General features: G+C 52.4%; 9 protein-coding genes across 9 annotated transcripts; 3 read left to right on the forward strand and 6 right to left on the reverse strand.

Moving 5' to 3' along the window:
- Positions 1 to 54: 54 nt before the first annotated feature.
- Positions 55 to 1,906, forward strand: COCSADRAFT_203543 (uncharacterized protein). Its single transcript, XM_007706597.1, has 2 exons — positions 55 to 385; positions 458 to 1,906. The coding sequence occupies exons 1-2, from the start codon at positions 112 to 114 to the stop codon at positions 1,717 to 1,719; spliced, it is 1,536 nt and encodes a 511-aa protein (XP_007704787.1). The 5' UTR covers positions 55 to 111; the 3' UTR covers positions 1,720 to 1,906.
- Positions 1,900 to 2,829, reverse strand: COCSADRAFT_40982 (uncharacterized protein). Its single transcript, XM_007706342.1, has 3 exons — positions 2,556 to 2,829; positions 2,271 to 2,394; positions 1,900 to 2,211 (listed from the first exon to the last, which is right to left on the reverse strand). The coding sequence occupies exons 1-3, from the start codon at positions 2,717 to 2,719 to the stop codon at positions 2,155 to 2,157; spliced, it is 345 nt and encodes a 114-aa protein (XP_007704532.1). The 5' UTR covers positions 2,720 to 2,829; the 3' UTR covers positions 1,900 to 2,154.
- Positions 2,830 to 3,541: 712 nt separating this feature from the next.
- Positions 3,542 to 6,865, reverse strand: COCSADRAFT_164685 (uncharacterized protein; the record flags this gene model as incomplete). Its single annotated transcript, XM_007706598.1, has 3 exons — positions 3,542 to 5,332; positions 5,381 to 5,737; positions 5,789 to 6,865. 3 exons carry the CDS (start codon positions 6,863 to 6,865, stop codon positions 3,542 to 3,544), a joined length of 3,225 nt encoding a protein of 1,074 aa, XP_007704788.1.
- Positions 6,866 to 7,545: 680 nt separating this feature from the next.
- COCSADRAFT_254628 (uncharacterized protein) lies at positions 7,546 to 8,715 on the forward strand. Its single transcript, XM_007706599.1, has 4 exons — positions 7,546 to 7,846; positions 7,900 to 7,972; positions 8,025 to 8,353; positions 8,404 to 8,715. The coding sequence occupies exons 1-4, from the start codon at positions 7,691 to 7,693 to the stop codon at positions 8,533 to 8,535; spliced, it is 690 nt and encodes a 229-aa protein (XP_007704789.1). The 5' UTR covers positions 7,546 to 7,690; the 3' UTR covers positions 8,536 to 8,715.
- A 330-nt stretch (positions 8,716 to 9,045) lies between these two features.
- Positions 9,046 to 10,219, forward strand: COCSADRAFT_254669 (uncharacterized protein). Its single transcript, XM_007706600.1, has 4 exons — positions 9,046 to 9,346; positions 9,467 to 9,559; positions 9,616 to 9,769; positions 9,824 to 10,219. The coding sequence occupies exons 1-4, from the start codon at positions 9,272 to 9,274 to the stop codon at positions 10,159 to 10,161; spliced, it is 660 nt and encodes a 219-aa protein (XP_007704790.1). The 5' UTR covers positions 9,046 to 9,271; the 3' UTR covers positions 10,162 to 10,219.
- A 910-nt stretch (positions 10,220 to 11,129) lies between these two features.
- On the reverse strand, positions 11,130 to 13,677 carry COCSADRAFT_254677 (uncharacterized protein). The gene is made up of 4 exons (XM_007706601.1): positions 13,074 to 13,677; positions 12,305 to 13,017; positions 11,335 to 12,131; positions 11,130 to 11,265 (listed from the first exon to the last, which is right to left on the reverse strand). The coding sequence occupies exons 1-4, from the start codon at positions 13,561 to 13,563 to the stop codon at positions 11,250 to 11,252; spliced, it is 2,016 nt and encodes a 671-aa protein (XP_007704791.1). The 5' UTR covers positions 13,564 to 13,677; the 3' UTR covers positions 11,130 to 11,249.
- A 1,076-nt stretch (positions 13,678 to 14,753) lies between these two features.
- COCSADRAFT_254700 (uncharacterized protein) lies at positions 14,754 to 16,525 on the reverse strand. The gene is made up of 3 exons (XM_007706602.1): positions 15,528 to 16,525; positions 15,223 to 15,475; positions 14,754 to 15,163 (listed from the first exon to the last, which is right to left on the reverse strand). Exons 1-3 carry the CDS (start codon positions 16,431 to 16,433, stop codon positions 14,913 to 14,915), a joined length of 1,410 nt encoding a protein of 469 aa, XP_007704792.1. The 5' UTR covers positions 16,434 to 16,525; the 3' UTR covers positions 14,754 to 14,912.
- A 4,714-nt stretch (positions 16,526 to 21,239) lies between these two features.
- COCSADRAFT_40988 (glycoside hydrolase family 114 protein) lies at positions 21,240 to 23,034 on the reverse strand. Its single transcript, XM_007706343.1, has 2 exons — positions 22,061 to 23,034; positions 21,240 to 21,895 (listed from the first exon to the last, which is right to left on the reverse strand). Exons 1-2 carry the CDS (start codon positions 22,646 to 22,648, stop codon positions 21,449 to 21,451), a joined length of 1,035 nt encoding a protein of 344 aa, XP_007704533.1. The 5' UTR covers positions 22,649 to 23,034; the 3' UTR covers positions 21,240 to 21,448.
- A 476-nt stretch (positions 23,035 to 23,510) lies between these two features.
- Positions 23,511 to 26,280, reverse strand: COCSADRAFT_40989 (uncharacterized protein). Its single transcript, XM_007706344.1, has 6 exons — positions 26,122 to 26,280; positions 25,520 to 26,072; positions 24,711 to 25,385; positions 24,204 to 24,659; positions 24,025 to 24,150; positions 23,511 to 23,972 (listed from the first exon to the last, which is right to left on the reverse strand). The coding sequence occupies exons 2-6, from the start codon at positions 26,017 to 26,019 to the stop codon at positions 23,660 to 23,662; spliced, it is 2,070 nt and encodes a 689-aa protein (XP_007704534.1). The 5' UTR covers positions 26,020 to 26,072; positions 26,122 to 26,280; the 3' UTR covers positions 23,511 to 23,659.
- Between the last annotated feature and the right edge of the window lie 334 nt (positions 26,281 to 26,614).

The raw sequence follows: 26,614 nt of genomic DNA on the forward strand, positions 1-26,614 counted from the left end.
TGCCGCCGTTCTTTCAGGGAAGAAGCCTTGAGATCAGGACTCAATTCCCGGCTAGCATAACAACTCAGCATTGATTTCATCTTTTTTGATCCTATTTCAAACACTGCCACGATGAATCCATTCACAGGCACCAGCAGCAGAGGCGGCTTTGCTCCACGGAGAGGGCAAGGCCGAGGCGGTAGATATCCACATTTCAATAAGCCCAGGGAACAACAGAAGCCTGATCTTACGAAACACCCTCTTGGAGATCTCGTCGAGACGATCAGCGCGTCAAACCTTGACGTGGGAGCGAACACTACCTCACACTCTACCGAGATATCTGGATGCGAGTACGTTGCATCCTACAACTGGACAAACGACAAAAATCCTACTATCATCGTACCAGGCAGGTCTCCTTTCACATCGTTCTTTCCAGACTCCACATTTGTACGCATGTCTAACTCTAAAATCTCCTTAGGCAAACCCCCACAATGGACGCCTCTCGCAGAACCACAACGCCTCAAAGAAGACAACGGCCAATACTTCCGCGACCTAAACGCCGCAAAGGATTCTTCCTACCCCATCGCACCCGCCGTCCATGCCGTGTTCGAACAAAACTACTACTACCGCACTGACGACATCGACATCTTCGCCTGCGGCAGCACACTAGGAAACCTCCTCCGCTTCGCCCGTGGCATTGACAAACCTTTCCGCTTCAACCTCCAAGTAATCAACCACACCGTCTTCCTCATCCGCAAAGAAAACGACCCCAAGCAACTCATCGAAGGCGTCCGAGGCTACGGCCACACCTTCCCCGAAGCCTACACCACCTGGAACGACCCCAAAAACTCCATCTCCCACCAACGCATCATCCGCTACAAATTCGGCGGCCTAACCCATCTCCTCCGCTTCGAAAGCGACGGCTACATCCCCGAACCTTCCCCTGAAGAAACCACTCCACCTCCTCGCTCCGACTCCGACTCCGACAACAACGACGACTCTAACAACAAAAACGATGACGACAACAACAACTACGAAAAAGATCTCATCCTCTCCTTCCAAGACTTCATCATCCCCTCCCGCCCCAGCACCCCCAAACTCACCATCAAAACCCCTCAAACCACCAAACCCTCCTCCTCCTCCTACTCCACCACAATCCCTCAAACCGCCCTCTTCGACCTCAAAACCCGCTCCGCCAAACACGGCAAGAAAATAGACATGACCGACATCTACCCGCAACTCTGGCTCAAACGCATCCCAAACTTCATAACCGCATACCACGATGGCGCCGGCTTATTCACCGACATATCCGTCCAAAACATCGAATCCGAAGTCAAAGCTTGGGCCACCGAAAACGACGCCGGGATTAAGAAATTCGCGAGGCTGCTGAGGGAGCTGGTCAGGATTGCGCGGGAGAATAGTCCCGTTGGTGCTAATACGTTGCTGGAGGTTTATTGTCCGGGGAAGGAAAGGTTGGAGGTGAGGATGCAGTTTGGGGAGGGATCGGAGGCATTGCCGTGGTATTTGAGGGAGAGGTGGGAGGATAATTGGACAAATTGGGGTGTTAGTCGGGCGGATTCTCCGGTTAATCATGGACTCGGTCATGGTGATGATGGGGGTTTTGGGTTGAGCAGGAGGTATAATTCATACTATGGGAGCGAGTATGATTCGGGATCTGAGCCGGATTATACTGCATGCTCGGCTGACGACTGTGGGTATTGTGGTAAGTGTTCTTATTGAGGTTGGCAGTAGTCTGCAGTGCTATCTCTCACTCTAGACTTGATAACATCAAAGTCACGTTTCTCACATACGCGGTTGGGAATTCGCAGTGTCCATCAAAATCGTCGCATTGCTGTAGTTAGTCATGGATACCAAATACTCTATGAATTTGCACGATATATGTCCCAAATGCCAATCAAGTTCTGGGTCTCAAACAGCCAAGTGGCATGCGGATAATTATATTTCATTCATCCATAAATTACTTGCTTTGTAAATAACAGGGTGCAGCCGTCTGGCTTTTCAGCACAGACCTTGCAAACTAAGTACCCTTTCCAGCCAGCCGACCAATCTTCCAGGCCAGGAGCAAGCTGTCCTTGCAAAATCATGATATCATATCGAAGTGGAAAGAATTCGAGTCATCGTCACTGCTTCTCAAAGAAGCCAGATGGAACACGCCTAGTGGGCGAGACGTGGGCCCTGACTCTCGTTGGTGATGCCGATGCGTTCCGAGTTCTGTGTGCCATTCGTGTTAGTGATCAGACAGTATGAAAAGAGAGAATGGAACTACTCACCTCGGAAGATTGGACACTGCCCTCAGTGAGGATCTTCTTCATGACCTCATCCTCGTTGCTGGTGCCGAACTCGTTCTCAAGCTGTCCCTTGCCAGCGGTGTTGAGGATACCTTGCTTGCCGTGCCTATTTGTGAATTGTTAGCTAATTCGTTCATGATACTTTTTGTTTCTGTACACCATCGCTCATTGAAACTCTCCATGCAGTAGGTGGTTCTGTTCAGCGCCGAACAAACAACTCTCGAGCTTCACTTTGAGCGGAGTCCCAGTACACAGGGAAGAACCTACTCAGGGACCATAATCTTCCAGCCAGCGACAACCTCGGTCATGGGGATACTGCTGTCGGCCTTCCACTTCTTAAGCTGTTCCTCGCTCTCGACGAAGACGGTGAACTGATCGCCGTTGCTGCCCTTGTAGAAGACTTGAGTCTGAGGAGCGTTTCCGCGAGCCATTGTTGTTGATGTGTCGGGTTTGATCGGTTTAGAAGAGTTATTGGATGAAGCAGAGAGTTAGTTTGAATGCTAGAGTTGAGTATGTGTGTTATGTGAGAGTGTGGTGGTGGATGGAGGGGAAGCTTTGGAGGGGCTATTTAGCAAGCTCGTGAGCTATGACCGGAGACACTACGTCATTGCCAAGCTTGGGCCTACGTTCTCGAAGCATGGCATGCTAAAATCAAAATATGGGGATACGCAAGCCCTCACACCATGATTAGCCTTGTGGCTCATGCCGGAACTTGAGGCTGACGGGCGGGGCTTTGGCTGGCTTGCGATCTCATTGTCAACATTCAACCGAAACAAACACGACCGTATGGACACCTTCCCCTCTCACCAAATTGAGTCTCACACAGATGCACCAAGAAGGAAGAAACGATTATGCCACGTTTCATGTCTAGAGATGACGTTGTTGGTTCTAGCCTTGTTGTTGCTATCCAAATATACGTGTCTTTTTGCAATGGATCCCTCCATCACACGATCGCGTGTCAGCTCAACCCCACAGCACAGCCAATGACGTCATTCCACCTCCACCGATTCTCAGGTTCCTGCGGGTGCCTTGCATTAATATCATTTGATCGCCGTCATGTCGTGCGTATTCCGTTTTCTATCGTGTCGGTCGTAATATCCATATCTTATCTCGCTATTACCGCAAGGATATAGTGTATCGTAAGGTCGTGATAGCTCAATCATAGAAGTTTGTTCGCTTCGCAACTCCTCAACCGTCATTACCTGCAAGCGCCATGATCCAACCTGACCATCCACGCTAGTACGCGTCTAAAGTCATCGGAAAAGATTAAATATTCTGTTCTTGCTTTTCAAGAACTTCCTCGAAGGGGTGGCGCATGGCGAACCCGACTTGGTTTCGCGGCCCTTCATTCGTCCCACCTTCATCTTCTTGTTCTCCGTGCCTGTTTTGGCATCTACGCGCGGAGGGGCCGCGCGCAATGCTTTTGCTGCCAATTCGTGAGAAGGAGTTCGCTGTATGGCGCGTCTCGCAGATTCCGACCGTGGTATGCCAATCATGTGACTGGACAGACGTCGAACTTTCTTTGGCTTGGCCTGTAAAGACTTCTCAGCCGGTGTTCCTGCATCTCCAGTACAATTTGCAAGGCGTCGATGTCTGCTAGAAGGTCGCGGATCTTCCACTTCAAAGTCGGTTGGTAGGAATGCGGCTGGGGCGCTGTGGAAGTCTACTACAGCTGGCACTGGTCGTCGCTCAGCTGCCGAATGAGACCGTACGGTTCCATGAGGCGTCCTACAAACTCGGCCTTTGGATGAATCATCTGATTTTGAGTTGCTCGTGTTCGAAAGACTGGGCGAGCGACGCGAGAAATTACTGGCAATGCTTGCCATGCTTAGTTTCCGCATGACCGAATTGGCCGATGCTCTAATTTGATTCTCCATTCGCCGACTTGACATGCCCGGGAATGGTAAAGCGTCCTTTGTCCATACATCTTCCAAGATATGTTCGAGGCGAATGCGCTCGGCTCGTCTTGGTACTAGTGTGGGAATGTGATTTGGGGATAGGTGCGATTGCGATCTCGCAACCATACCAGGTGACAGCGGTGGAGAGGAATCAGGAAATTTCTGGGCCTGGGTGTTCTTGATGATGACTTGGTTCGTATTTGTCTTCGCACCCAAGGTCGCCGCTCGATGAACCGACATGCGTCGCACCAAGCTGTTCGCATGACCAAAAACAGGACCAAGGGACTTAAGGTCCAGGGCTATGGATGTGAACATGTCCTGCATGGTGGATTGGCCTTCGACAAAGTCGTGCGTCTCGTAAACAATGCGCTCACGAAGCTGATTTTTCCATGCTTCTTCTTCTACAGAAGAGCATGCGGTCAAGATCATTTCGTGTAGGCGATGGCCATGCTCGAACACAAATTTCCATGTGTGTGGTGCGGTATGACATTGTATCCCACGACCATTGTCAGCGTCTTCGATGCTTGAATTGGCAAGAGCAATCGAGGCGACAACAGTGAAAGGGGTATGGAATCTGCTTGCTGTTGCAAGCACCAGGCATGATCTATACAACACGCACACCATGTAAGATCCTTTGATGCGATCGGGCGTCTGATATGCCACATGTAGGACACCGCAAAGCAGCACATGGCCGAGCATGCGAAAGACGAGGGCTCTAGAAATCTTGTGTTCTTGGAACGCGAGCCGATCTTGCAGCTGCCAGGTGATCTCAATCAGTTTTCGAGTTTGAGGATCGTCCTTGGCTTTGTTCACTTCGCGAAGCGTTTCTTGTAGACGAAAGAGAGCTTTCTCAAGCTCGGCGTGCGCCTCCGGATCGTCATAAACGGGAGTATGGCGACACAAGTCGTCGAAGAGAAGTGGGTATTTGCAGACCCTCTGAATGGGCTTGATGAGAAGGTCAGAGAAGGTCAGCGCCTTTCTGCTGCCAGCTTCGCGATTGTTCTGCGAAGCAATCATTTTTTGCAAAGCTTCGACGCCTCTTTCGTACTCTTGCCAGCCATGCAGGCCCTTGCACATGGAAGTCAGGTCCTGAGACATAGTTGTCCAGTGTGCGCAGTACTCTTCATAGGTGAAGAATCGTCTCATCTAGACCTTGTCAGCTTGGCTTCTTCAGGGTTTGGATGAATAGCGAACATGTTTGTTGAAGATCTTGGCGATATTCCCAGCCGTTTCAGTATCCGTTGCCAGTCCACGTGATCTACATTCCGGAGATCTTCCTATCTCTAAGGAGTGTCTGAGCCGTCGAGTGGCTCTGTGGTCAGCAAGGCGACCTGGAGTGACGTCCGCGCTATTGAAGCGAATGTGCTTGGCTTTTGTTACAGGGAGTGCTTCCTGGTTCGCACTCTTTGTGAAGTCGGCATGAGGAACGATCTGATGAAGCTCTGCAAGCAGATCCTCGTGGAGTTGTAGAATCTGAAATAGGTTTTGCTGTATAGATGATCTGGTGTGTCCTGGTAGAGTGGGGAGGACAGTGAGAATCATGAAGTAGTCCTGAATAGATTAGCGGGTAGCCCGAGTCATGTCAGTTAGGAGACTACACACGTTGATTAGAACTTTGAGATCTGCAATGTAGCTCTCTTCCGAAGAAATCAGCTCCTCGACAACTTTACGGCGTTGCAGAGCTCGGAGCCAGGCGCTCTCATCCAGCACAGGTCCTAGCGCGCCACGGTGACTGTCGAGTGATCGGCGAGCTTCAGAGAGGTTGCTGCTCCTGTTGCCCAAACGAACCCTGCTCGGCAGGCCAACATCGGAGCGAGGAGCGATACTTGTACTTCCAACTGTTATTGACGTAGACTTCATCGCGGTTACATATTCCATTGAAGAGGTTAGAGAACCGTTGGCCCGCCGTGTAGACTCGGGGATGCGCCCGAGCGGCTGCGAAACAACTGACATGGTGTTGACTGTGTCAATGGACAAGCGCGGCAAGTCAATAATCTCCTCTTTCCACCGCTGGGCATGCCGACGCTTTAGGGTACTCATCCACCGCCGGAAAGGCTGCGAAGAAGCCCGAGAGATGGTTGGCACTGCATGATACTGCTCGTGCATTTCGCTTCCAGTGTCGTCGGGAGGCTGGTCGGTGGGTAATGGCACGTGAATGGCTTCGTACAAGTTGAATAGATGTGTCTCGGCAAAGTTGTTCGCATGTATATTGTTCTCATCGGAATTATCCTCATCAAGGCCCATACCTTCTCCATCCGCGGTTTCATACTCGGAACAGGACTCTGATACATGCTGCCACTTGTAGCAACTCTCTCCGTCCGAGAGAGATGGCAGTTCTGGCTGGCAGAAGGATGGTGGCGGTCGATCGTGACCGCAGTTTCGCTTCCGTGGCTCATCGACAACACGTGCATTGGTGACTGGAAAAATCTTCTTCTCAGAAGCTAGGTCGAGCAGTGACTGGGAGGTCAGGGGTGGCGTGTTCCCATCGTCGTGGGCTCGATCAACGGCTCTATTGTCTCTCAGGGAGTAGAAAGAACGGGCGGAGCCGTTGCGAAGCGTGGCATGGGTCAGTGGAGCATGGAGAGTGTCGTCAAAAGGCGAGCAGGAATTTGGATATGGGTTATCGCTAAAGGAACGCTTGAGGGGGCTCTGAGGACGGAGCGATAGCATATAGGCCATCTCAACAGCGTTGTAGTGGTTGGCACTGTGACAAGGGGCGCATGGAGGGTTGAAGCAGCATGAGATAAAAACTACTGCATCCAACGATGGTGGTCTGGGGAGAGACAAGTGAGGAGCAGAGAGGCCAGACAGCTGGCTCAAGCATGCTGGAAACAGACACTGTATGGGAAAGGCGAGGAGGCAGGCTGGGAAGGAAGGTGCACATGGGTGAGGTCGAAGCAGACGAGGGTCTTATGAGCAAGCGACGATCTCATGAGCAGGTATGGCGAGTTGGAGAAGCTGGAAGGCAGGAGCCATGGACAGACACAGCCGGGGGATGCGTAGTGGACCACGTTTCGAGATGCGACTAGCGGGCCGGCCTCGTTGCTTTTCGCCTGTGTGGGAGGAGTTGCAAAAGCATCATGACGGTAGGGGCGACGGGCGACGAGCGACGAGCACGAGTGGCACGCTGACCTGCTGGCACCCCTTCCACTGCGGGCTGCCGTGGCCCCGGCTGGTGTCGCTGCCTCTGTGCGCGCGGTGTTGTCTCACGTAGTAGCATGTTGCAAGCCGGGTGCAATGGGTGCAGATGATGTGCACGTGACGGAGCTTTGCAGGCTGGACCACGGATTGCGTGAGGGTGGAAGAGGCGCCATGGTGATGGCGGGCATGCAAGTCCGTGGCTGTGGCTGCCGCTGCCCCGCACCCTGAGCTCCCCTCCCCTCCCCCACTTTGTCTGCAAGTACTACTCTACGTGCCGACTAGCAGCAGAACATTAGTGGCAGAGTGCGCCAGGCAAATTTCCAGCACCAAAGCGCCCCAGTTCACAGCCAGCAGCCAACCATCATGGACGACATTCATGCGCCCACGGTGTCGTCGGGTCCAACCTCGTCGGGCCATTCTAACGGAATACCCAAGGAGCAGTTGTCGCTGCAAGAGCTTATGGCAGAAAAAGATCGCGTCGAAGCAGAACTCAAGGCTCTAGGGCAGGTGCTGGATTCGGTACGCACGAGAAGCATGTCGCCGCCTAGTCATCATCTGATCGTTGCTTGCAGCATGGCATTCGCATGAGTACCGGCCTAACGACGCTCGATGGCTTTCCGCGTAGTGACATTGACGTCGCTCAGAGTAGGCTACGCGCGCCGTGCTAATAGTAGTTTCGTCGCTGACCTGCTCCCAGTACGGACGACTCGGGCGCGCATCATATGGCTGAAGAACGACTACAAGGACCTCATGTCGCGCATCGAAAAGGGCCTCCACGAACACCACGCGCGCCTGGCAGAGCAGGCAAACAACCCGGCAGCGGCGAGCCAGACGCAACCAGAAGTCAACGCACCGCCTGCGACTCTCGAGGCACCCTTCGCAAAGGTCAATAGCGTGGTGGCGGGCAGTCCGGCCGAGACAGCAGGGCTACGGGTGGGCGACACCATAACCAAGTTTGGCTGGATCGACTGGACAAACCACGAGAGACTATCGCGGGTGGCAGAGGTGGTTTCGCAGAACGAAGGGGTACTTGGCATGCTACCGATTGTCGTGCGCGCAGGACTGACGTGTTGCAGGTGCCCATTACCGTGAAGGCGTTGCGACCAAATGTCTCGGGCGGCCCCGCAGAGAGTGTGCAAATGCAACTCACCCCGCGAAGGAATTGGGGCGGGCGAGGGCTGCTGGGCTGCCACCTGCTACCCATGTGAGGCGTGAGGCGAGAGGCGAGAGGATGGCTGGGAATGACGTCAGAGGCATTTGGGCTCTACAGTAGGTAGATACAGCAGGGACAGCAGAGCAGATACATCTGTTAGATGCAGGGCACACAGCATCCATCAAGTCCATGAGCATCCGGGGGCCCGTCGTGGGTTGGGTGGCCAGGCACGTTTTGCTGGTTGCAGTGGCTTGTGGCTGGTGGAGGGTGAGTAATATGTAGTCGCAATGGCACGCCAGCGCTTGCTGCGTGGCGCACTGGGTTTGGGCCAACAAGCATTACAATAGCACCATAGCCGGTGTTTTCTGCCCTTGGGGCCAGGCCAAGCAAATCAGTCCATAAATCAGTGAATCAATCAAAGGCGTTCCGGCTGCGTGGCCAACAATTCGCCAGGCCATTTGATTTCAAAGACAAAGGGAGCCTGCGGCAGCCTAGAGGGGAGCCTTGTGCCTGCGAGGTCAAAATTGCAGAAGGTGAGGGCGCGCCAAGAGATCCACACCGCCCGGAGCGGGCCAACACTTGAGCTTGCACAACAAAACCTCTTCTTGCCCCTCTGGAAAGTCACTTCACACGCCTGCACCATTCCCCACTCTTTAGCCCAACGTAAGCCTGCACCACGACCTGCTTTTTGCTCATCGACTTCGTGCGAATCCAACTAACACTTTTTACTTCCACAGTCTCTGCGCATCTCGTCTCGTCCACACTTCTCTCCCGCCACAACAACCTACACCATGGCCGAGACTGCCGCCCAACCCAGCTGCCCGACCTTCAAGCTCGTGCTTGTCGGTGACGGTGGTACTGGAAAGGTATGCCATCCCATTTTGCATCCTGTTGCGATAGCAGCCCGCCCATTGAGGTGGATGCGCAGTCAACAAGGCTTGCATACGACCCAGCCATAGCACGTTTACTGACAGCCCTGCTCCTAGACCACCTTCGTCAAGCGTCATTTGACCGGAGAGTTCGAGAAGAAGTACATTGCGACGCTCGGTGTCGAAGTCCACCCGCTCGCTTTCACCACCGTACGTTTTCCGATGCCATATCCGCGCCATGCGCCCTACTGACGACGAAAAAACAGAACCTTGGCCCCATCCAGTTCGATGTATGGGACACCGCAGGCCAGGAGAAGTTCGGTGGTCTCCGTGACGGATACTACATCAACGGCCAATGCGGTATCATCATGTTTGACGTGACTTCGCGTATCACATACAAGAACGTCCCCAACTGGCACCGTATGTTTTGCAACTAATCCACTGCACTAAACACGATAACTAACAGCCCATCAGGTGACTTGGTCCGTGTCTGCGAAAACATCCCCATCGTCCTGACCGGCAACAAGGTCGACGTCAAGGAGCGCAAGGTCAAGGCAAAGTCCATCACCTTCCACCGAAAGAAGAACCTCCAGTACTACGACATCTCGGCCAAGTCCAACTACAACTTCGAGAAGCCTTTCCTCTGGCTCGCCAGGAAACTTGTCGGCAACCAGTCTTTGGACTTTGTCGCCGCTCCCGCTCTTGCGCCTCCCGAGGTTACGGTCGACCAGGCTGTTCTCGAGCAATACCGACAGGAGATGGAGAACGCCGCTCAGATGCCTCTGCCCGATGAAGATGATGCCGACTTGTAGATATGGGCATGAGCTTGCTCCTGGCCACGACCAGGAGTGTAATGGGTACACGAATCGAATGGGAATATGAGAGTTGGAGCTGCACAATTTGCAGCCCCAGGAGCTTCCAACATTGTTAGTGAAGACGGAGGATTGGGACGAGGATTCTGCAGAATATGATCACATGAGGCGCTGGATTAGCCGGCGTTTCGACGAATAAGTAAACTCTAGACCATTTGCGTGTTGAATGCGCATGTTGACTTTGAATGAGACCATGATCAAGTTTTGAAAAGCATTCTTCTTCTTTTTTTCCCTTCCCCAAGGGGTTTCGAGAGGTAGAGAAGAAAAACATTGCTGGCAGTATGAACCTTACCCGTGGATGCAGGTGTAAAGCATTGAGGCTATACCATTCCTATTGCGTTCTGAAGCACTGCTGATATTTTCCTTTAATGGCTCCGCGGAGGTATACGAAACAAAACAAACAAGAAAAAAATTAGACTCGTAACCAACAGGGTGACGCTACGTAGGGGTTCTTCCTACTCTCGCTCTACCTGCCGCACTTGACCTTTTTTTCTCTTGACTGAATGTTCACCTTTCCATGTATGGTTGAATCTCTATATCATTTGAGATAATATTCGTTTTGATAGTAGTCTTCCACTTTTCTGTTCCTTTTTTTTAACCAACATTGGTAATGTTCCTTCTCACATGTTTGCGTTGCCCATTAACCCAAGCCAAACCAACCAGACTACTCCTGGCCTAAAAAAAACCCCCATATAACTAAGAAAGTCCGAAACCAACCCCAATCTCGCCAGTATAGATGTAAATAAAAAAGAGGAAAGGAAAAAGAAAACACTTGGTATATCAAACATTGATTGATTCGTTATGCAAGACTGGAAAAATCCCGAAAATAAAGTTGACCCGGAAAAGAAAAAAACAGGGTGAGAGATATGGAAAGGGAGGCCCTGATGTGAGACTGCATAGGAAAAACAAGGGATAAATACATTATTGATGCCATTTGGTCATGGGCACTTACGTAGACGAATGCGTGTTTGGCGAACGCGATGGGACAAAAAGTCATGAGGACAATTAAGGCGGTGCGAGAACCTCGTTTACGACTTCAACATGCTGTGGGTAAAAGTTAGTGGCACGTTTACATATTTGTGAGTACAAGAAGGGGGGAAAATGAAAACTTACGGAGCAATCAACTGCGCATACTGCTGTTGCGGGACGTGACCTCCTTCCTCAATGACATTGCGAATGATATCGTTCTGGTCGATATTGCTCCACAAATGGATGGCCATGGCCTTTTTGCTGTTGAATAGTGTGTGTGCTACACCTCTGACTTGGCCGAGGACTACACTGGCAATGGGCCATGTGTTGGAGTATTGTTGCAGGGTGCCCACGTCCAGACGGATGGATTGCTTGATGTCGTCGTCTTGGCCGTCGGGGACGAGGAAGGACCAGGAGGAGAGATGGACGACTGACGCCATAACGACGACGCAGGTGAAGAATGGCGTGTGGTAGAGTAGGTTGCCGGGTAGACGGATGAGCGAAGAAATGTTTTCGGCCGATGTGAGACACTTGGCTGTGTGAATTTCGCGCGTCTGCGTTGGTAGCAAGACTTGTCCTGGTTGCACGCAAATGTTGACGCCTTCGACTCTTCCGAATCCCAGGTTGCTTCGTGGCCGGTGCAGCATGATTGTGCTGCCTGCATTGACCATATGTGCTTGGAATAGCACCTCGTCGACATGGCCGTCGTTGTTCACAATGTCCATTTTCGACTGGGGGAGGTGCAACCGCCAGTTGCACAGGAACTGGTCGACGACATCGACGGCGTGGTATTCAAACGTCGAGTCAAGACGTGCGCATTCAAAGACTTTGCCTAGGATTCGTATGGCGTCGATGAGGTAGGTGAAGGAACTGAAGGTGACCAACGATGGTAGGAAAGCTGAGTCATCATAGTCTTGTAGAGTCGACGGGAAGGGTATTTGCTGGGAGCATTGTTAGTCACTCTTCGTCTTACTGATGTGCACGAGAGCAGTCCAAAACGGCATGGTGGCTGTGGGTCATATAAAGTAAGAGTGAGCAGCGCAGTAGCCCATGACCAAGCAGGGAAGCATTGCCAAGAAAAGGATCAGATCGTAGTACAGGGGTCTTGACTTACGCCTGAGAAGTACTGAATATTCTCGCAAGGAAGTGGGACGTCTGTTTGTACATCCTTTAGTCTGAATTGCACGCCCGGGTTGACGGCTGTCATCATGCCGTTTGCTGTGTACATGGACCACCACGTCCTCCGCCAACTCTCCTCAAGCTGTGGGTCGTTCTCGCCATTCATCAAAGCAAACTCGATACGGTGGAGACCAATTTCTAGCGTCAGGTCCTGGGCCATGGTGAAAATCTGTGCCGCTCGGGGGACCTGGTTGTGCGCATGGAGACCAATGGCAAAAAGCAGCATTGCTTGGACCGACCATCCGTCTCTTGAATAGTTGCCAGTGTTGATCTGGCGGTCTAGTGCCTCCCGGTACATAGCAGTAGGAACGGCAGGCAGGAAGCTTGAGCCAATGAATTGGACGGCATATTCCAAAAGAGGAGCCCGGCGGTCCTTGAAGATGTCGAGTAGCCTTGGCTCGGGTAAGCAAAAGGGATGTGAGTTGTAGAAGAAATGGTAGAATGCCTGGACGGCAGTCTCGGGTCCATGGTGACCGAAGCGGTTCAAGCGGGCAGTGCCGTTAAGGTTAAGCTGAGCAACCGGCGGGGCAGCTGCTCGAACTCCGAGGCCATGCAGGGGGCTGAGTTGGTTCACATCGCCATTGTACGAATAGTCAGGCGAGGAGGACATGTGACCGTTGCTGGCGGCAACTTCAGCAGCAGATAGTGCTAATGGTGTTAGAGGCGAAGATTATGTGGCGACCGCAAAAGAACAAATCACTCACCATGGGCGACGGGAGGGGCGGCAGGCGCAGTATTGTCGTCCTTGTTCTTACGCTTCCCCTTCCAACCCCGTCGTGACTTGATGTAGGTACATTCGACGTTATCGGTCCTACATCGGGAACACTGGGCTCCGCCGTCGCATTTCAAATGCCTGCTTCGACACTGGACGCAGGCGACGGCGACCGAGGCCCTCGTCTGATCCCCAGCTGAGGCCTTCTGGCTGCTCTTGAGGCCGGCATTGGAGCCGGCCCTGCTTCCATTGGACGACTGAGGCGTCTGGGCAGGTGGAGTGGTGGATCCGACACTGTTGGAGTGGGTAGCAACGCTGGCAGTAGGCGACAGATGGAGTCCCAGTGAGGGCGAGAGCGAGGCCGCCGAGTCGGGCGGAGAGAAAGGCTGATGGTTGGCCCAGATGGTGTCATGGACGCCGGCAGAGAAGGATGACTGCGCAGCCGTCGCGTGGGTGGGCATGGGCATGGCGGAAGGAGGCATGGGCGCAGATTTGTGCGCGCTCGTCTTGTCGCTCTGATCTATGGTGTCGTCGCAACGAAGCAGCAAGCGTCCGAGTGGGCGACACAGCAGCAGGAATGCGCGACTGTGCGTATGGAGAGACGTTTGAAGTTCAATGGGTGCGGGCTGCTAGCACCGACTTGACTGTTGACGGGCCCACACGTGACAGCCGTTGCGGGTTAGCGTCAAGCAGCCGCATCCACTGCGAGCCCGCCATCAACTCCCGAACCGCTACCAGCCCAATTGCAATCGGCCACCTGCACCCGGCTCCGGCTCTGCGATGTGATGCGGAGGGCTGTCTGTCTGCTACCCATTGAGCTCGCCATTGGAGCCCGCTCTGCTCTTTTGACCGAGCCATTGCGAGGGAGGGGCACGCGGCGACGCCGTGGTTGCGCTCAACACCACGACCACGACCACGACCACGCTCGTTCGTGTTTGCACAGGTGGGCGCAAAGGGGGCGAGCTGTGAGTGCGAGCGTATGGTACCGCCCCCAGCTGAGTTGCGGGCCGGCCGCTCCATCGCGCACTGCCATTGGCTCCGATTGCAGATCACCCACGGTACCTGCAACCACCAGCTCTTGGCTCCTCGCCGTTACGCATACCTGCATGCTTGTACATATATACACGGGCGAGTAACATGTTCATCCTCACATCCATCTCAGAAACAGCTCATTGCATTGCTGCATCGCCCTTGTCTCGTCCATGTTGCCATCTTGCGGCCTCCTCGCGGAAACGACACATCGGCAGCGTCTGGCACAAGACACCTCGCTACATGGCTGGGAATGGAAATGCAAATGGAAATGGCCGTGTATGCGCATAGTACATCATACTCATGTCACACCTGACCTCACTACGCGTTTCATGCAGCCAAAACTAATCCTCATTGCTTTTGCTCGCGTGGCGACGTGCAGTGCGCCAAAGCCATTGCAAAACCGCTGTCCTTGCCTGCCAGCTGTTGCTTTTCCTTCTCATCCCCTCCATAACCCCTTCCTCAATCGCCACAGCAGCTGCTAGCTCACCCACCCAAATCTCCCAACGACCCTTGGCGGCGCTACACAAAGGCGTGGCGTTGTTACACATACAGTACACCACTGGCAGTCATTGAGTGCTGAGAGGCCATACGATCCGCCTTGAAATATAAACTTGGCGTCAATTGTATTCAAATCTGTACGAAGCTAACAAACGCCTCGTTTGCGAAAGGAAAAAAAGGAACGCCCGCTGATAATGCTAAAACTTTTCCATCGACAAAGAAAAAAGGAGGACGAAAAAAAAGTGTCCCGAAATCTAGCCAAAGCCAATACGAAAGCTCTCAAGCATGGACTGCATGCCCACTAGCACTGCGCGTCACCAACTTCTTGCACATCGGGACACCGGCCCTTGGTGAAGTTCCACACATCTCCAGCGCAATCCCTGAGACTCCTCTCAGCCTTCCACTGCAGCTCCGTCTCTGCTCGCTGCACTTCAGCCACACAAAAACCAACATCTCCCGCCCTTCGTCCGACTTCCCGTGCTGGAATCTTCCGTTGAGACACTTCCTCCAGGCTGTGAAGCACTTCACGAACCGTGTGTCCGTTGCCGGTACCTATAAAGAGTTAGCAACCAGATCTAGAGGGGCGGATTGTAGGCGAAAATGCGGCTTACCCAGGTTGTAGGTTCGGAATGGAGCCTTTGTGCGACCAGCTGCTGAAGCAGCCAAAGCCGCGATATGACCTCGGGCCAAGTCGACTACATGGATGAAGTCACGCACAGCGGTTCCATCTGGAGTGTTCCAGTCGGTGCCGAAAATATCCAGCACCGGCCTGGCTCCTGTCATTACTGTGGCAATGACTGGGATGAGGTTGCTTGGTTTCTGTCGTGGATCTTCACCTAGTATTCCGGATTCATGGCAGCCGACCTTGTTCCGTTAGCATTTTCTCGTTTGGAAATTCACTTGAATGAGGGCTTACTGGGTTGAAGTATCTCAGCGCAGTGATGGACCATGTCGGATCCGCCACAGCAAGATCTGCAAGGATGGATTCGCACATGAATTTTGAACGTCCGTAAGGCGAAGTGAGACCCAAGACACCCGGTAACACCTGACGCTCGCGTCCCTCACCGTCGACAAAAGTCTCTGGATGATGTACGCATAGCTCCTCGCGTAGAGGCACACCGCAATTGGCACCCTCACCGTATACTGTAGCCGAGGACGAGAAGACAAAGTTCTTGATGCCGAATTCCTCGATTAAGCCCAGGAAATCAACTAGACCGCAAACGTTGTTGCTGTAGTACCTCAGTGGCGTGCGAATGCTTTCTTCGACAGACTTGTAGGCGGCAAAGTGGATAACACCCGTTATCCGGGATCGACGCTCGATCACCGGCTCCTGGTGATCATCCGTCTCCATTTCGATGCCGGAATCCGTCCGCTGCAGATTCGTATACGGGAAGCGACGGGCTAGTGATGATACCGGTTTGCTGCTGACGGAATACGAAGAGTAATTGGCCAGTACCGTCTTCATCTGCGGACTTCGATAATCCAATTGCTGAAAGTGTAGTGCAGGCAGTTGTCGTCCTTGTTCCTTGCAGAACTCCTCCGCAAGGAATTTGACTCTGGTCAGGACATTTTGGTAAGAGTTGCTGAGGTCGTCGATTACAAGGACGTTGTATCCTTCTTTGAGCAGCTCCAGTGTTGTGTGGGAGCCAATGTAGCCCAATCCGCCAACTACCATGATGAAGGAAGAGCTGACACCCTCAATGTCCAAAGGATCCGCTGCCACGTCGTCGTCGAAAAGCACAGAGCTTTGTGTCGCTGGTGTGCTGACCATCTCTGGTGTCGCGGACGGCGACACCGAGAACTGTGAGGAGCATGCAGACATGGCAGGCAACGTGCTTTGCGTGTTGAATGAGTGAATGGGAGCGAAGAGAAGCGAGTGTGGTTGCCGTGTTACTGATCTGCTTCTTGGTATGCTAACCTTAAAATCTTTATATACGCTACCTCAGTCTTAATGGTACTCAGCTTACGTTGAATTAGGCAGAACACGTCAAAGCCAGACTTTTTTGCGCCATCAATATTGTCTACTTTACTTGGCACGACCAGGCCGCTTGATCCCGATTCATGAGTGCCGGAGTCTCCCCAGGTCCAGCTCTCTCGAATATACTCTTGCATCGCTAAAGATCCCTGTCCAATTTGCATCGCCGAATGCGCAATACCCAGCCGTGCCCATGCGGGTTACAATACCACGGCTTCTAGAGTCTGAAATTGCCTTCATCTGGGCTGGAAAGAGCTCGATGGACGCAGTTCCAAGTGTTTCCATCCAGGCGGCTGATGCTGGATTCGCCATCGACACCACCCCTGAAGCGCCTGCAGGGCAGTGGAGATGCTCACCACCCAGCCACGCTGATGAATACTTTTTTGTTGCTACTTTTGAAATACAGGGCCAGATTGGTTTGTTGAGGCTGGGACCGATCCTTTGCAATTGGTTGGGTAGTAAGCCGTGCCTAAGCTAATGCCATGGATGGGTCTAGCTCGGTCATTGTTCCCATCTACGCCTACCCCCCAGCAGGGGGGCATGGAATCCTTTCGACATCATGTTTGAACCCTTCCCGTTCCCTTGGTAGCCGCCCATCTAACCTGTTTAGGGAACTTCTGACCCTCAAGCACAGTTTACCGCAATCGGAAGCCTGCATTGTGGGGCCAGAGAAGATGCATCATAGAATGCAGAGTATTCTACAGCTCTGGAAGCGCTCACTCTGCTCAAAAAACATGTGCATCATCGCTTACGCCGCAACAAAGTGATGCACCAGATTGTTGAGCTCGACGTCGAATGACATCACTTCGTTCTAATTCGGGGCCGAGTGCGACTTGTCACTAGTATTGGGCGGGATATCTGACGATGGGACCTCCCACGCAACAATCATATGATTGCACAGCGCATTTAGAAATTATGTCTCAGGTCCCGAGAGACGGCGCCGGGCTAAAGGAGAGCCGTTCTGGTAAGCTTGCTCTGCAGCATGCGTGTTGCCACACCGAGCATTGCTGAATTAGGCCTTGTTTGAGCATCCTCGTACTCTCTTCTAGTCGAAGAACCAATTTCGTTCATAAATCGAGGTCGGGTTACACGGCGCAGCTTGCAATTCGCCTGCTTCCCAGCAGTTGCATAAGCGCGAGGCTGATATGCAACTTCAGTTCATGATCCGGCCATTCCATCACAGTCTAGACGTCTCGACGGGTCCTTTCCAAGCAGTCCGGAGTCACGTCTTTGTCCGAGGGCGCTTCCTGACGGCGATTCTCAGAGGACAAAAACCGGAGATAAAAAGTTCAGTACGATTGCCAAAGCCAGAGCGATGCCCATTTATGCGATTCGGAGTTCCCCGTTGCTACCATTATAGGGAAACCCGCTGCTGGGCTAGTTCTGCGTCTTGTTCGCAGGAGATGACTCACTGTTAGCTCCGATTACTACAGTCTGACAGCATTTTTGCCCATGTCCATCGATTGCCTTAACGCCTGGTTGAGCTGAGCAGGGTAGGTTAGGATCTAGACAGCCTTGCAGGAGCAGCCAAGAGGTACACACATGGAAAGCTAGAGTTTTTGCAGCAAGGCTACATTTCCTTGTCGCCTCGAGTACACCCACGTGTAAGTGAAACCTCGGTCCGTAGGATCAATTTAGGTGCGTCGGCCGGCGGCTAAGGTCTTGGTCTTCACACTTTGAGCTGTGGTGGAAATAAGAAACCACTTGACCAATCGTGATTACTTTGTCGTCGTACCCCACTAAGGAGCTGATGCAGACCAGGGAGTCGCCAGAGTATCTGCTCGCCATCTAGACAGGTATTGCATCACACAAGACGGACCGCTCGGCCGTCGGGTGATTACTTCCAAAGACGACTCTAACTAGTCAGTCGGGAAGCTGACTCCAAACCAGTAAAGATTTTCACGCAGCATACTCTTAACTATTATGACCCACGGGGGTCAAGCAGCCCCAGTGTCACACTAACATTGGATGTGCTCAGTGGCCATAGGCGGCAGATCTGACAGTCAGCTAATCCCAGGCCACTTGCTGTTCTTAGCCAAATTGTTAACCCTTAGCCTACGCGCTAAACATGCGCCAACACTCTATTCCAACTTTGATCTCATCTCCGTACGGAAATTTTACAGCCTCGTTCTATATCGGTTCGCATCTATGAATTTTTCCACACAAGGGTTCGCTACCGGAAGTTCAGTACAGTTCACACCCCATGCCTTTCCCCGGCAGAATACCGTAGCTTCCTTGCGTTTTCCCGGAAGCTTGAATGCCGGCGGCTCTGCGTAGCCTTGCTTGGCTGATGCAGGATATGAGTGTCCAAACTACCGATTTGATGCCGAGCTGAGTACCAGGTTACCAATTTTTTTGTTTCTGAAGGATTTCAATAGCTTCTTGCGCCAGTCTCGGTTTAGGTCCTGGCCTTGAGCAATTGACAACGCAAGCGAGCAGCCGGCTTACGTATGACGTCTACACTGGACGAGACCATTGGGTAGAGACAGGTGGGCGATGCGTTGTGCGTGGGAATGACAGCTTCCCGAAGGCTAGTCGTAGTGCCCGTTCACCTAAGCGGGCGAGCTAAGTACTCGGCACAACGGGGAGCGCTCCCCTTGTCAATATTGGCTAGCTCTTTTGCAACATGAAGCCGAAGTTACATTTAGATGACGCCCTCTATAGACACATTCACCTTGGATGACGGGAGCCATTGCAAGGCGCTCGCTAGGGCCTGCCGATCCTCCTCTCCTTCACACCATTATGATCGCACCATGATCTATATGTGCTAATTTTGTATGTGCTTAGTGCGAATCGCTGGTTTTGCCTCCCAGGTTCAGGCGTTGAGAAGAACACGAACAGGGGCCCGATCTTTGCCCCGCACCAATCCCTGTCAGCCACAGCTGCTCGTATGGGGCATCCGGAATAGTGGATCGGCCGCCCTGTAGTATGTCGTGTTCAAGCAGGCTTTGAGTGGAGGGCCGTATGCCTGGACCCATTGGCCTGCAAAAAAAATAAATCGGTAAAGAGACTTGGTGTTTCGATTCCTGAATGGATACTCGGGTCTAGAAGGCGTACTTCCTGCATGAAAATACGAGTGAGGCTTTGTGAATTCGACGGCGCCTCGACTCGTTACCAGTAGCCAGCACCGACCCTGGGCGCCTTGCACAATGGAAGCTTTCCACACATCAGTGCTGCAGGCCTTGCTCACTAGCCATCACCCCCTCACCTCTTTTCCAAAAGCGAGCATGGGTGGGAGGCATGTGCTGAACGATTGGACGAGGGTTTACTTCCCTGTAATCAAGGTTTGGACACTGCCATTAATCCCCTAAATATAGAGGATCATGTTCATATGAGGCCGCGTGGCGTCGTCTCAGATACAAATCCCATGTACCTGTCAAGACCAATATCCGTATATAGTCTTGAGTGCCGACCGCAGCTACCGCCAGGTTTCTGGCCGGTGTAGACAAGTTGCTAGACCGGATATTGTAGCCACATTCAACCGGTCGGCAGATATCCCTTGGCGCGTAGGAACCCTCAACTTCCCTGCGGCTTGTTTACGTGCATCGCTGCAAAATTGCAGCATGGCATGTATACATGATCCGTGGCTGATTCCACCAGTGGGATGATCGGCACACAGCACATGCCACCCATGTCACAGGCGCTTGTTTGCTCCTGAGTATACTGTGTAATAACAAATCTGTAGAGAAATATCGGATGAGCATGGATTCCCCGGATCGCGGCCGCAAGCCTACAGTAGAGCCCAGGGGGTGAATCGATCCTCTAGTCTCGCAGTGGAGACTGTTTGAATAGTGCGCATCGATCCACAGCTGCTGTGAAACATCGCATAGGTATTTTTTTTTCTCTCTCGGTTCTTCTTAGACACGGACACGCATTCGACGTACTACATACAGTGCATACGCGCCGGCCGGACGAGAGTGGTGGCGCGATTCTCGGCCTTGCCTTCCGGACTGTTGTACTTTGTACGCACGTACGAACACCCAAGACCGCGGCGGTCCAGCATCGAGACCGTGCTAGACTCGCTGGGCCCTCTTCGGTTCGGGGAGAAAGCAGCAGCGCATCGACGCCGTGGGACTTTGAAGATGCACAAAACACGCAACTTTCGGAGACTAGACTTCGTATGTCACATACACTAGTTAAGAGAGAGAGCGAGCTGAAAAGAATACGGCCCGCCTTGAAAGCGCCGAGAGAAGCACGCCATGCGGGAGATGATGCAACGATATGGTGAAGGGGAGATGGGGAGTCGGTAGAGGCGGCTGGGTAGTGTGCACAGAAGCAAAAAAATAAGTGTATGTTGGTTGCAGCACCCAGTGATTCGTCGGGATGTGGAGGAAGTGATGACGCAGAAGCATTATCGCTACGCGACTCATTGAACAATAACCCATTTTTATGTAACTGTGATAATGTAGTGTACAAAGAAGCAAAAAGTGTTTGGAACCGACCTGGAGAATTGCATCCGAGGCAAGCAAAGTGGGAGGCTTACGAGGGGAATAGCGCGAGTCGAGAAAAGCAAACAAAAGCTACGATGGAAGAAGGAAGTTTTCTCAGGGTCGCCAAGGAGATTACTAAGAAGTTACGAGGTGGAGTATAGTCCGATGGTGATGGGAGTTCTTCTCTTAGTGTATACAACCTTACTCCAGTGTTCAAAGTTTGGTACCGCATATGTTAAAAATAGTAAGTGACACTAAGAGAGAGAGAGAGACTAGCATAGTAAGTAGTAAAACACGGAAGACACCACACACACACATACATACACACATCGAGAGACCGATCGTCGATGACGGCGACAAGCCAGACGAAGACGAAGAAAGAAAATGAAGGCATCATCCCAGTTTACAAGTACATACATTACGTTTTTTAGCTCAGTTCGCATTATTACTCCGCCCGCCACCCACGGCCTCATTCACATCGGTAACATTGACACTGCCATCACAATACTCGACCCACCCATCGAGCTCCATCTTCTTTAGCACAGTGCTAAACTTGTCGCTGCCCTCGCCCTTTCCACTCTTAGCACAGTAGTTGCTGAGCACATTCTCGCGCAATCCCTGCTCCGCACCCGCGCCATCCGGATACTCGATGTGGAACACGGGTTTCCCCGCATCGACAAAGGGGGCGAATTTGGCACACTCGCCGTACTTGACGCATTCTTCGTTGACGGAGAAGTGGACAATGGGGAGCACGGTGGTGACGATGTCGCCGGCGTTTTTGAGGCCGAGGGCGAGGTTGAGCGGCGCCGTGATGTTGGACAGGTATTGCATGAAGTCGACAGAGTCGGCGGACGTGAGGCCGAGACCGTTGTCGTTTTGCTATTTTGCGTTTTTCGTATTAGCCCACCAGCTCCTCATCAGCTCTTATCATCCCCATTTTTTTTCTCTCCCCCCCCCCCCCCCCCCCAAAAAAAAACTCCATATTCTCTGCTGTACTACTACTGCAAAGAAATGGTTGGTGTAAGATAGAGGAAGGAAACTCACATAAGCATCCACATTATCAGGATCCACACCATCACACCCTTTGTCTTTGGCCAACTGTACTCTCGTCTTCATAATAGCCCGCACATTCTCGCTCTTGAGATCAATCCATTTTTCACCCGGCCAACCATCGAGCGGTTTGCCTAGATCGGCATCTTTAAAGTCCTTGGCGTCGGTGCGCCAGTTCTCGTAGCTGCCGGCGCTGAAGTAGCAGAGCACACGTATTCCCTGGGCGCGCAGCGTGTCGATTGTGGATTTGGGCGTGTCGAAGAGGTCGATGTCGTAGACGCTGACGTTGGGGGTTAGGGCGGTGGTGGAGGAGACGTCGGGTGGGTGCGAGAGGATGATTTGCCAGGTTGAGGCCACCGAGGGGGTCCAGGGGAGGGTGTTGTTGGGGCTTGGGAGAGGTGTGCTGCCGCCGTTGTTGTTGTTGTTGTTGTCGTCGTCGTCGTCGTCGCCGCCGGAGTTGAGGCCTAGTCCTAGTCCCAGACCGAGCGCGAGGGCGAGGACAATGACGATGACGAGGGGGAGCACGATGCAGAGGATCTTGCGGCGGCGCGACCGCGTTTGCGCTGTGGGTTTGACGTCCATGATTATTTTCTCTGTTTCCTTCTTCGTCTCTGGATTGTTTGCTTTGTTTCTTCTACTCGAATGGGGGACTACAGAGTTGTAGTATTCCGTTGGTCACGCTTTAGCCGAGACCCTTTTAGGCGCCCCGGGGGCTCAGCGTATAGCAAAGAAGAGAGTTTGCAAGGGGGGGCAGCGCGTATAGAAAATGGAATGTGTTGTCACGATGGAAGGAGACACAGCCAACTAAGTTGTTTTTATTGAAGTTGGCCCGTAAGCCCAATAGTAACAACCCGCTATACGAAACGGCCTCCGTTCAGCTCTTCAAATGCAACCCCAGGCCAATATTCTACATGGTTTGCAGAGTAAGAGAAAAATGGGAGACGCGGCGTTAGCGGCGCAGTCGCGACGTGACACCTTTTTCTTGTTCGGCACTTGCGGCTGAGGGATGCAAGGTGCATATGTAGGTTAATATAAAGGATGTTAAATAAAACACGGTCCTAGCTGGAGAGGGAATAACGCGTCGTCTGCCGCGATGGTGGCGTGTGTGGCTGGTGCAGAGCCGGGGAAGTGATTCCGGTTGGTGTAGCGGGGGAGGGTAGTGTATGCGGTCAACGGAGCTGAAAGCTACTTCGGTGAACTGTGTCCAAGCATGGGTTAGCAGTTTCAAAGTGGCGCCTGTCGCTCAGACGGATCGGGGTGCTGTACAAAAACGTCCCGAGGATACGGCGTTTTCGATACTAGACCCTAGTCGTTTTGTGTGGTGGCTGGAACAGCGAAGCGACTTGGCGGCTAGCCTGAAATGCTGACCGCTTAAACTCCGGGCCAGCCATTGCAAGGCTACGCTAACGCCACTCCAGTAAAAAGTAAACATGTAGCATCGCATCATAAGGCGGCATATGAGTTTTGGTTTTTCTCTTAACGGACCCACTCATAGCACTCGCGAGTATCGTTTTCAAGCATTCCTATTAGACATTTGTAGCCATAATGTAATCACTAATAATGCAAACAAATATTGAAAGACCGCCACTCCTCCTAGAGAGGCAATGCCGAAGAGAGCCTGTATGTCCTGCTCGCACCACTCATAGACACCCACAGCGTCAGGGGATCGCTGCCTAGCTGCTCCCTGGTCGCGCCAGTCGAGTCTGCCACTGACCCTGGCACTGTGACTGGAACAGTTGCACCACACCTATTTCCGCCTGTCGTGAACACGCTCACAGACTCGATGCTTGCGCCATTAGTGGATGTCTTCCAGGTCATGCTAGGCCTGCAGAGATCGCGCGTCTGTCGGTTCAGGAATTGCTGAGCAATGTCGTCATGCTTAAGCGTCTTCATGGGCCATGTCGTCCTAGAGAGATGTGTCAGCATTGCTTGATCAAATTCGGCCATGATTTACGTACAAGCGTGTCATCTCACTGGTCACAACCTCAAGCCACGACATGAGTAGCGAGTATTGGCCAGACTTGCCATTGATAGTAGTGGTTGGCACGTCAGCAACGCGCATGTTAGCCTGGTGGAACATGTACCTGCGTGATGTCTCAGTAAACTTTCTTCAAGCGGACACGAGCGGAGAACTCACGGATCCCAGTGCAGCCCGAAAAGATTGCGCATCGCAGTATCCCGGGCATTGTTCAATAGATCGTTGAATGTACCAGCGCCAGCAGACGTATCAATCCATTCTTGGGTAGTGCAGGCCGGGAGATCACAGTTGTAGTAGATCAGAGTGGCCCAACGTGGCATGATGTTCAGACCAGCGTATCCATTGAGCGACGCCGTCGTGGCCAATGGCCAGAACGAGCTCTGGGTGTTGCGGAGACGTGGTCGGGTATTGTCGCCAACAACATTGGTAATACCATTGTCCATCCATGCCTTGATGGCGTCGGCATTGAACAGACCAGTGATGGCAGGTGGAATGAGACCCTTGGTACTCCATCGCTTAGCAGCATCGAGTCCGACTTGCTTTAGCCAGGCCCTGTTAAAGGAAATTTCTTTTGATGTGTCCGCATAGGTGGCATTAGTCAAGTCCATGTGTGAGCTAGCGTCTTGTCAGTGGCGGCCAGGGTCTTAGTAGCGGTTGTATACGTACAATGTGTGAGAAACATGGGCAAAAGCATCGCGGTTCGATGTCACAGCAAACCAGTTCTCAAGGGGATCAATCTGGGCACATTGAAGACTCCAGGTGTACGAAGTGGGTGTCGTAGGCCAAATGTTTACGCCGGTACCAGGGGGCTTGGAGTATTCTGGGCTGCCGTCAGGCTGATCAGAATATTCAATAGCCCGGGCAGGGTTGCAACGTGTCTGGCCTAGATCCGTGTACGCAGATGCTTCAATGTCACCGTTACCGTTGTGGCCAATCTCAATGAAGAACTCGGATCCCGCGGGCAGCCTTGCGTTGAGAGCAGCTTGCCATGTCACGTGGGTCGTGAGATCCTGTGGCGTGCAGCGGTAGTTTTGGCCTGCTGGACGGTACAAGCCTGTCTCCAGGAACATGTCGTCAACTTGTGCACTGAGATAGATTCTCCTGAAACCAAGGAAGAGGCCTCTGGTGATCCAAGTGATCCACGCGTGCTGCAGAATGTTGCTGGATGGGGCCCAATCTAGCGCAAATGGAAGAAACCATGCCATCTGCTGGCGTGCACCAATCTGGTTGATGACTGCAGCAGTTCCAGCATTGGAGAATTTAGCAAACTCCCATGCAATGGAAGAGTTTGTGATTGTGGCCGGAGTATGGTAGATGCTGGCAATGCTTATCGGCACACCCCTGTCATCATGGTTAGTCCTGCTTGTACCTCATGTTTCTGACTGTCAACGTTTGCCACCCGCACCGCTTGTGGAAGTTGAGCAGAGATCATCGCACATTGTGCCAATTGGAATCGAGGGTTTGTTTGCACTTACGTCTTGAGATTGGCTGAAGGGAAGCCACTTGTGTTGGTAAAGGTGACTGGTTGATCATCCAAGCTGCCACCAGTGCTAACAACACCAAATTCAGTGGTAGGAAAGACGTCCAAGCGGACCATCCTCACACCAAAGTTGGTCTGGTAAGCGTACAACTGGTTCCATTGGTCGGTTGTAAGTGCGCTTCGGTACGAGTTGTCGTAGTTGTAGCTGACTTCACCCACAACAACGATACCACCGTAGTTGCCATTTGTCGCAGAGGCATTGAGCAGGGGAAGATTGGTGATACCAGCCTGAGGAACAACTAGGGTCTCATAGGGTATGCCATAGCCCTGAAGACCAAGTGAGGCGCTGTTAAGCGCGGAAGTTGCATCGCGAGCGATGACCAAAACGGTGCTCGATACAGTTGCGCTTCCCACAAACGCCGACACTGGTTGCAGGACGAGGGAAAGGGAGGAGACTAAGCATGCTCGCAATAACGAGCGAGAATAGGACGACATGATTAAAAAAGAAGTGAAACAATGGATGCTTGAAGTGGCTGTTACTGAGGAATCTAGGCATATTAATAAAGAAGTCTCGGCAAATTTTATCCCATAGGTCACCTTGAGTATAACGGTCCAGATGCGGTAAATGATCAAGGGACTATTGATTTTCCATTTTTGTTTCCACCACATTGAAAGTTACGAATTGTAGTCGCATCTAGTCTCAGGCGTACCACGGCATTGAGTTCAGCTTGACGCCTCCAAAAATCGTGGAGGTCGTAAAACCGGGGAGTAGCTTGCTGACATTGAATGGGGCGTACTATTAACCCTTGGCCAGCACACTATTGCCAAATCCTCAGGTGATGCGGCTTGAGGAGAAAAGGCTGATGCCACGTGAAAATACCGTGCCGCCGCTGTGGATCGTGAAGAACAAGCACATTGTAGGATCACACTTTAATTCTCGGCTTGGATTCAACCAGGTCGCTGGGTACGTACCGGGGCAGTTTAGCAGAGCGAGATTGAAGAGATTGCTACTATGTGCTCGGGCTGTAGTTACAGTAGAGGACCGGGGTGTGGGCACATCCTGTGCGTAGGTGGGTGGAGGGAGCCGTAT

The sequence above is a fragment of the Bipolaris sorokiniana genome (genome assembly GCF_000338995.1).
Source record: "Bipolaris sorokiniana ND90Pr unplaced genomic scaffold COCSAscaffold_16, whole genome shotgun sequence".
Taxonomy (NCBI): domain Eukaryota; kingdom Fungi; phylum Ascomycota; class Dothideomycetes; order Pleosporales; family Pleosporaceae; genus Bipolaris; species Bipolaris sorokiniana.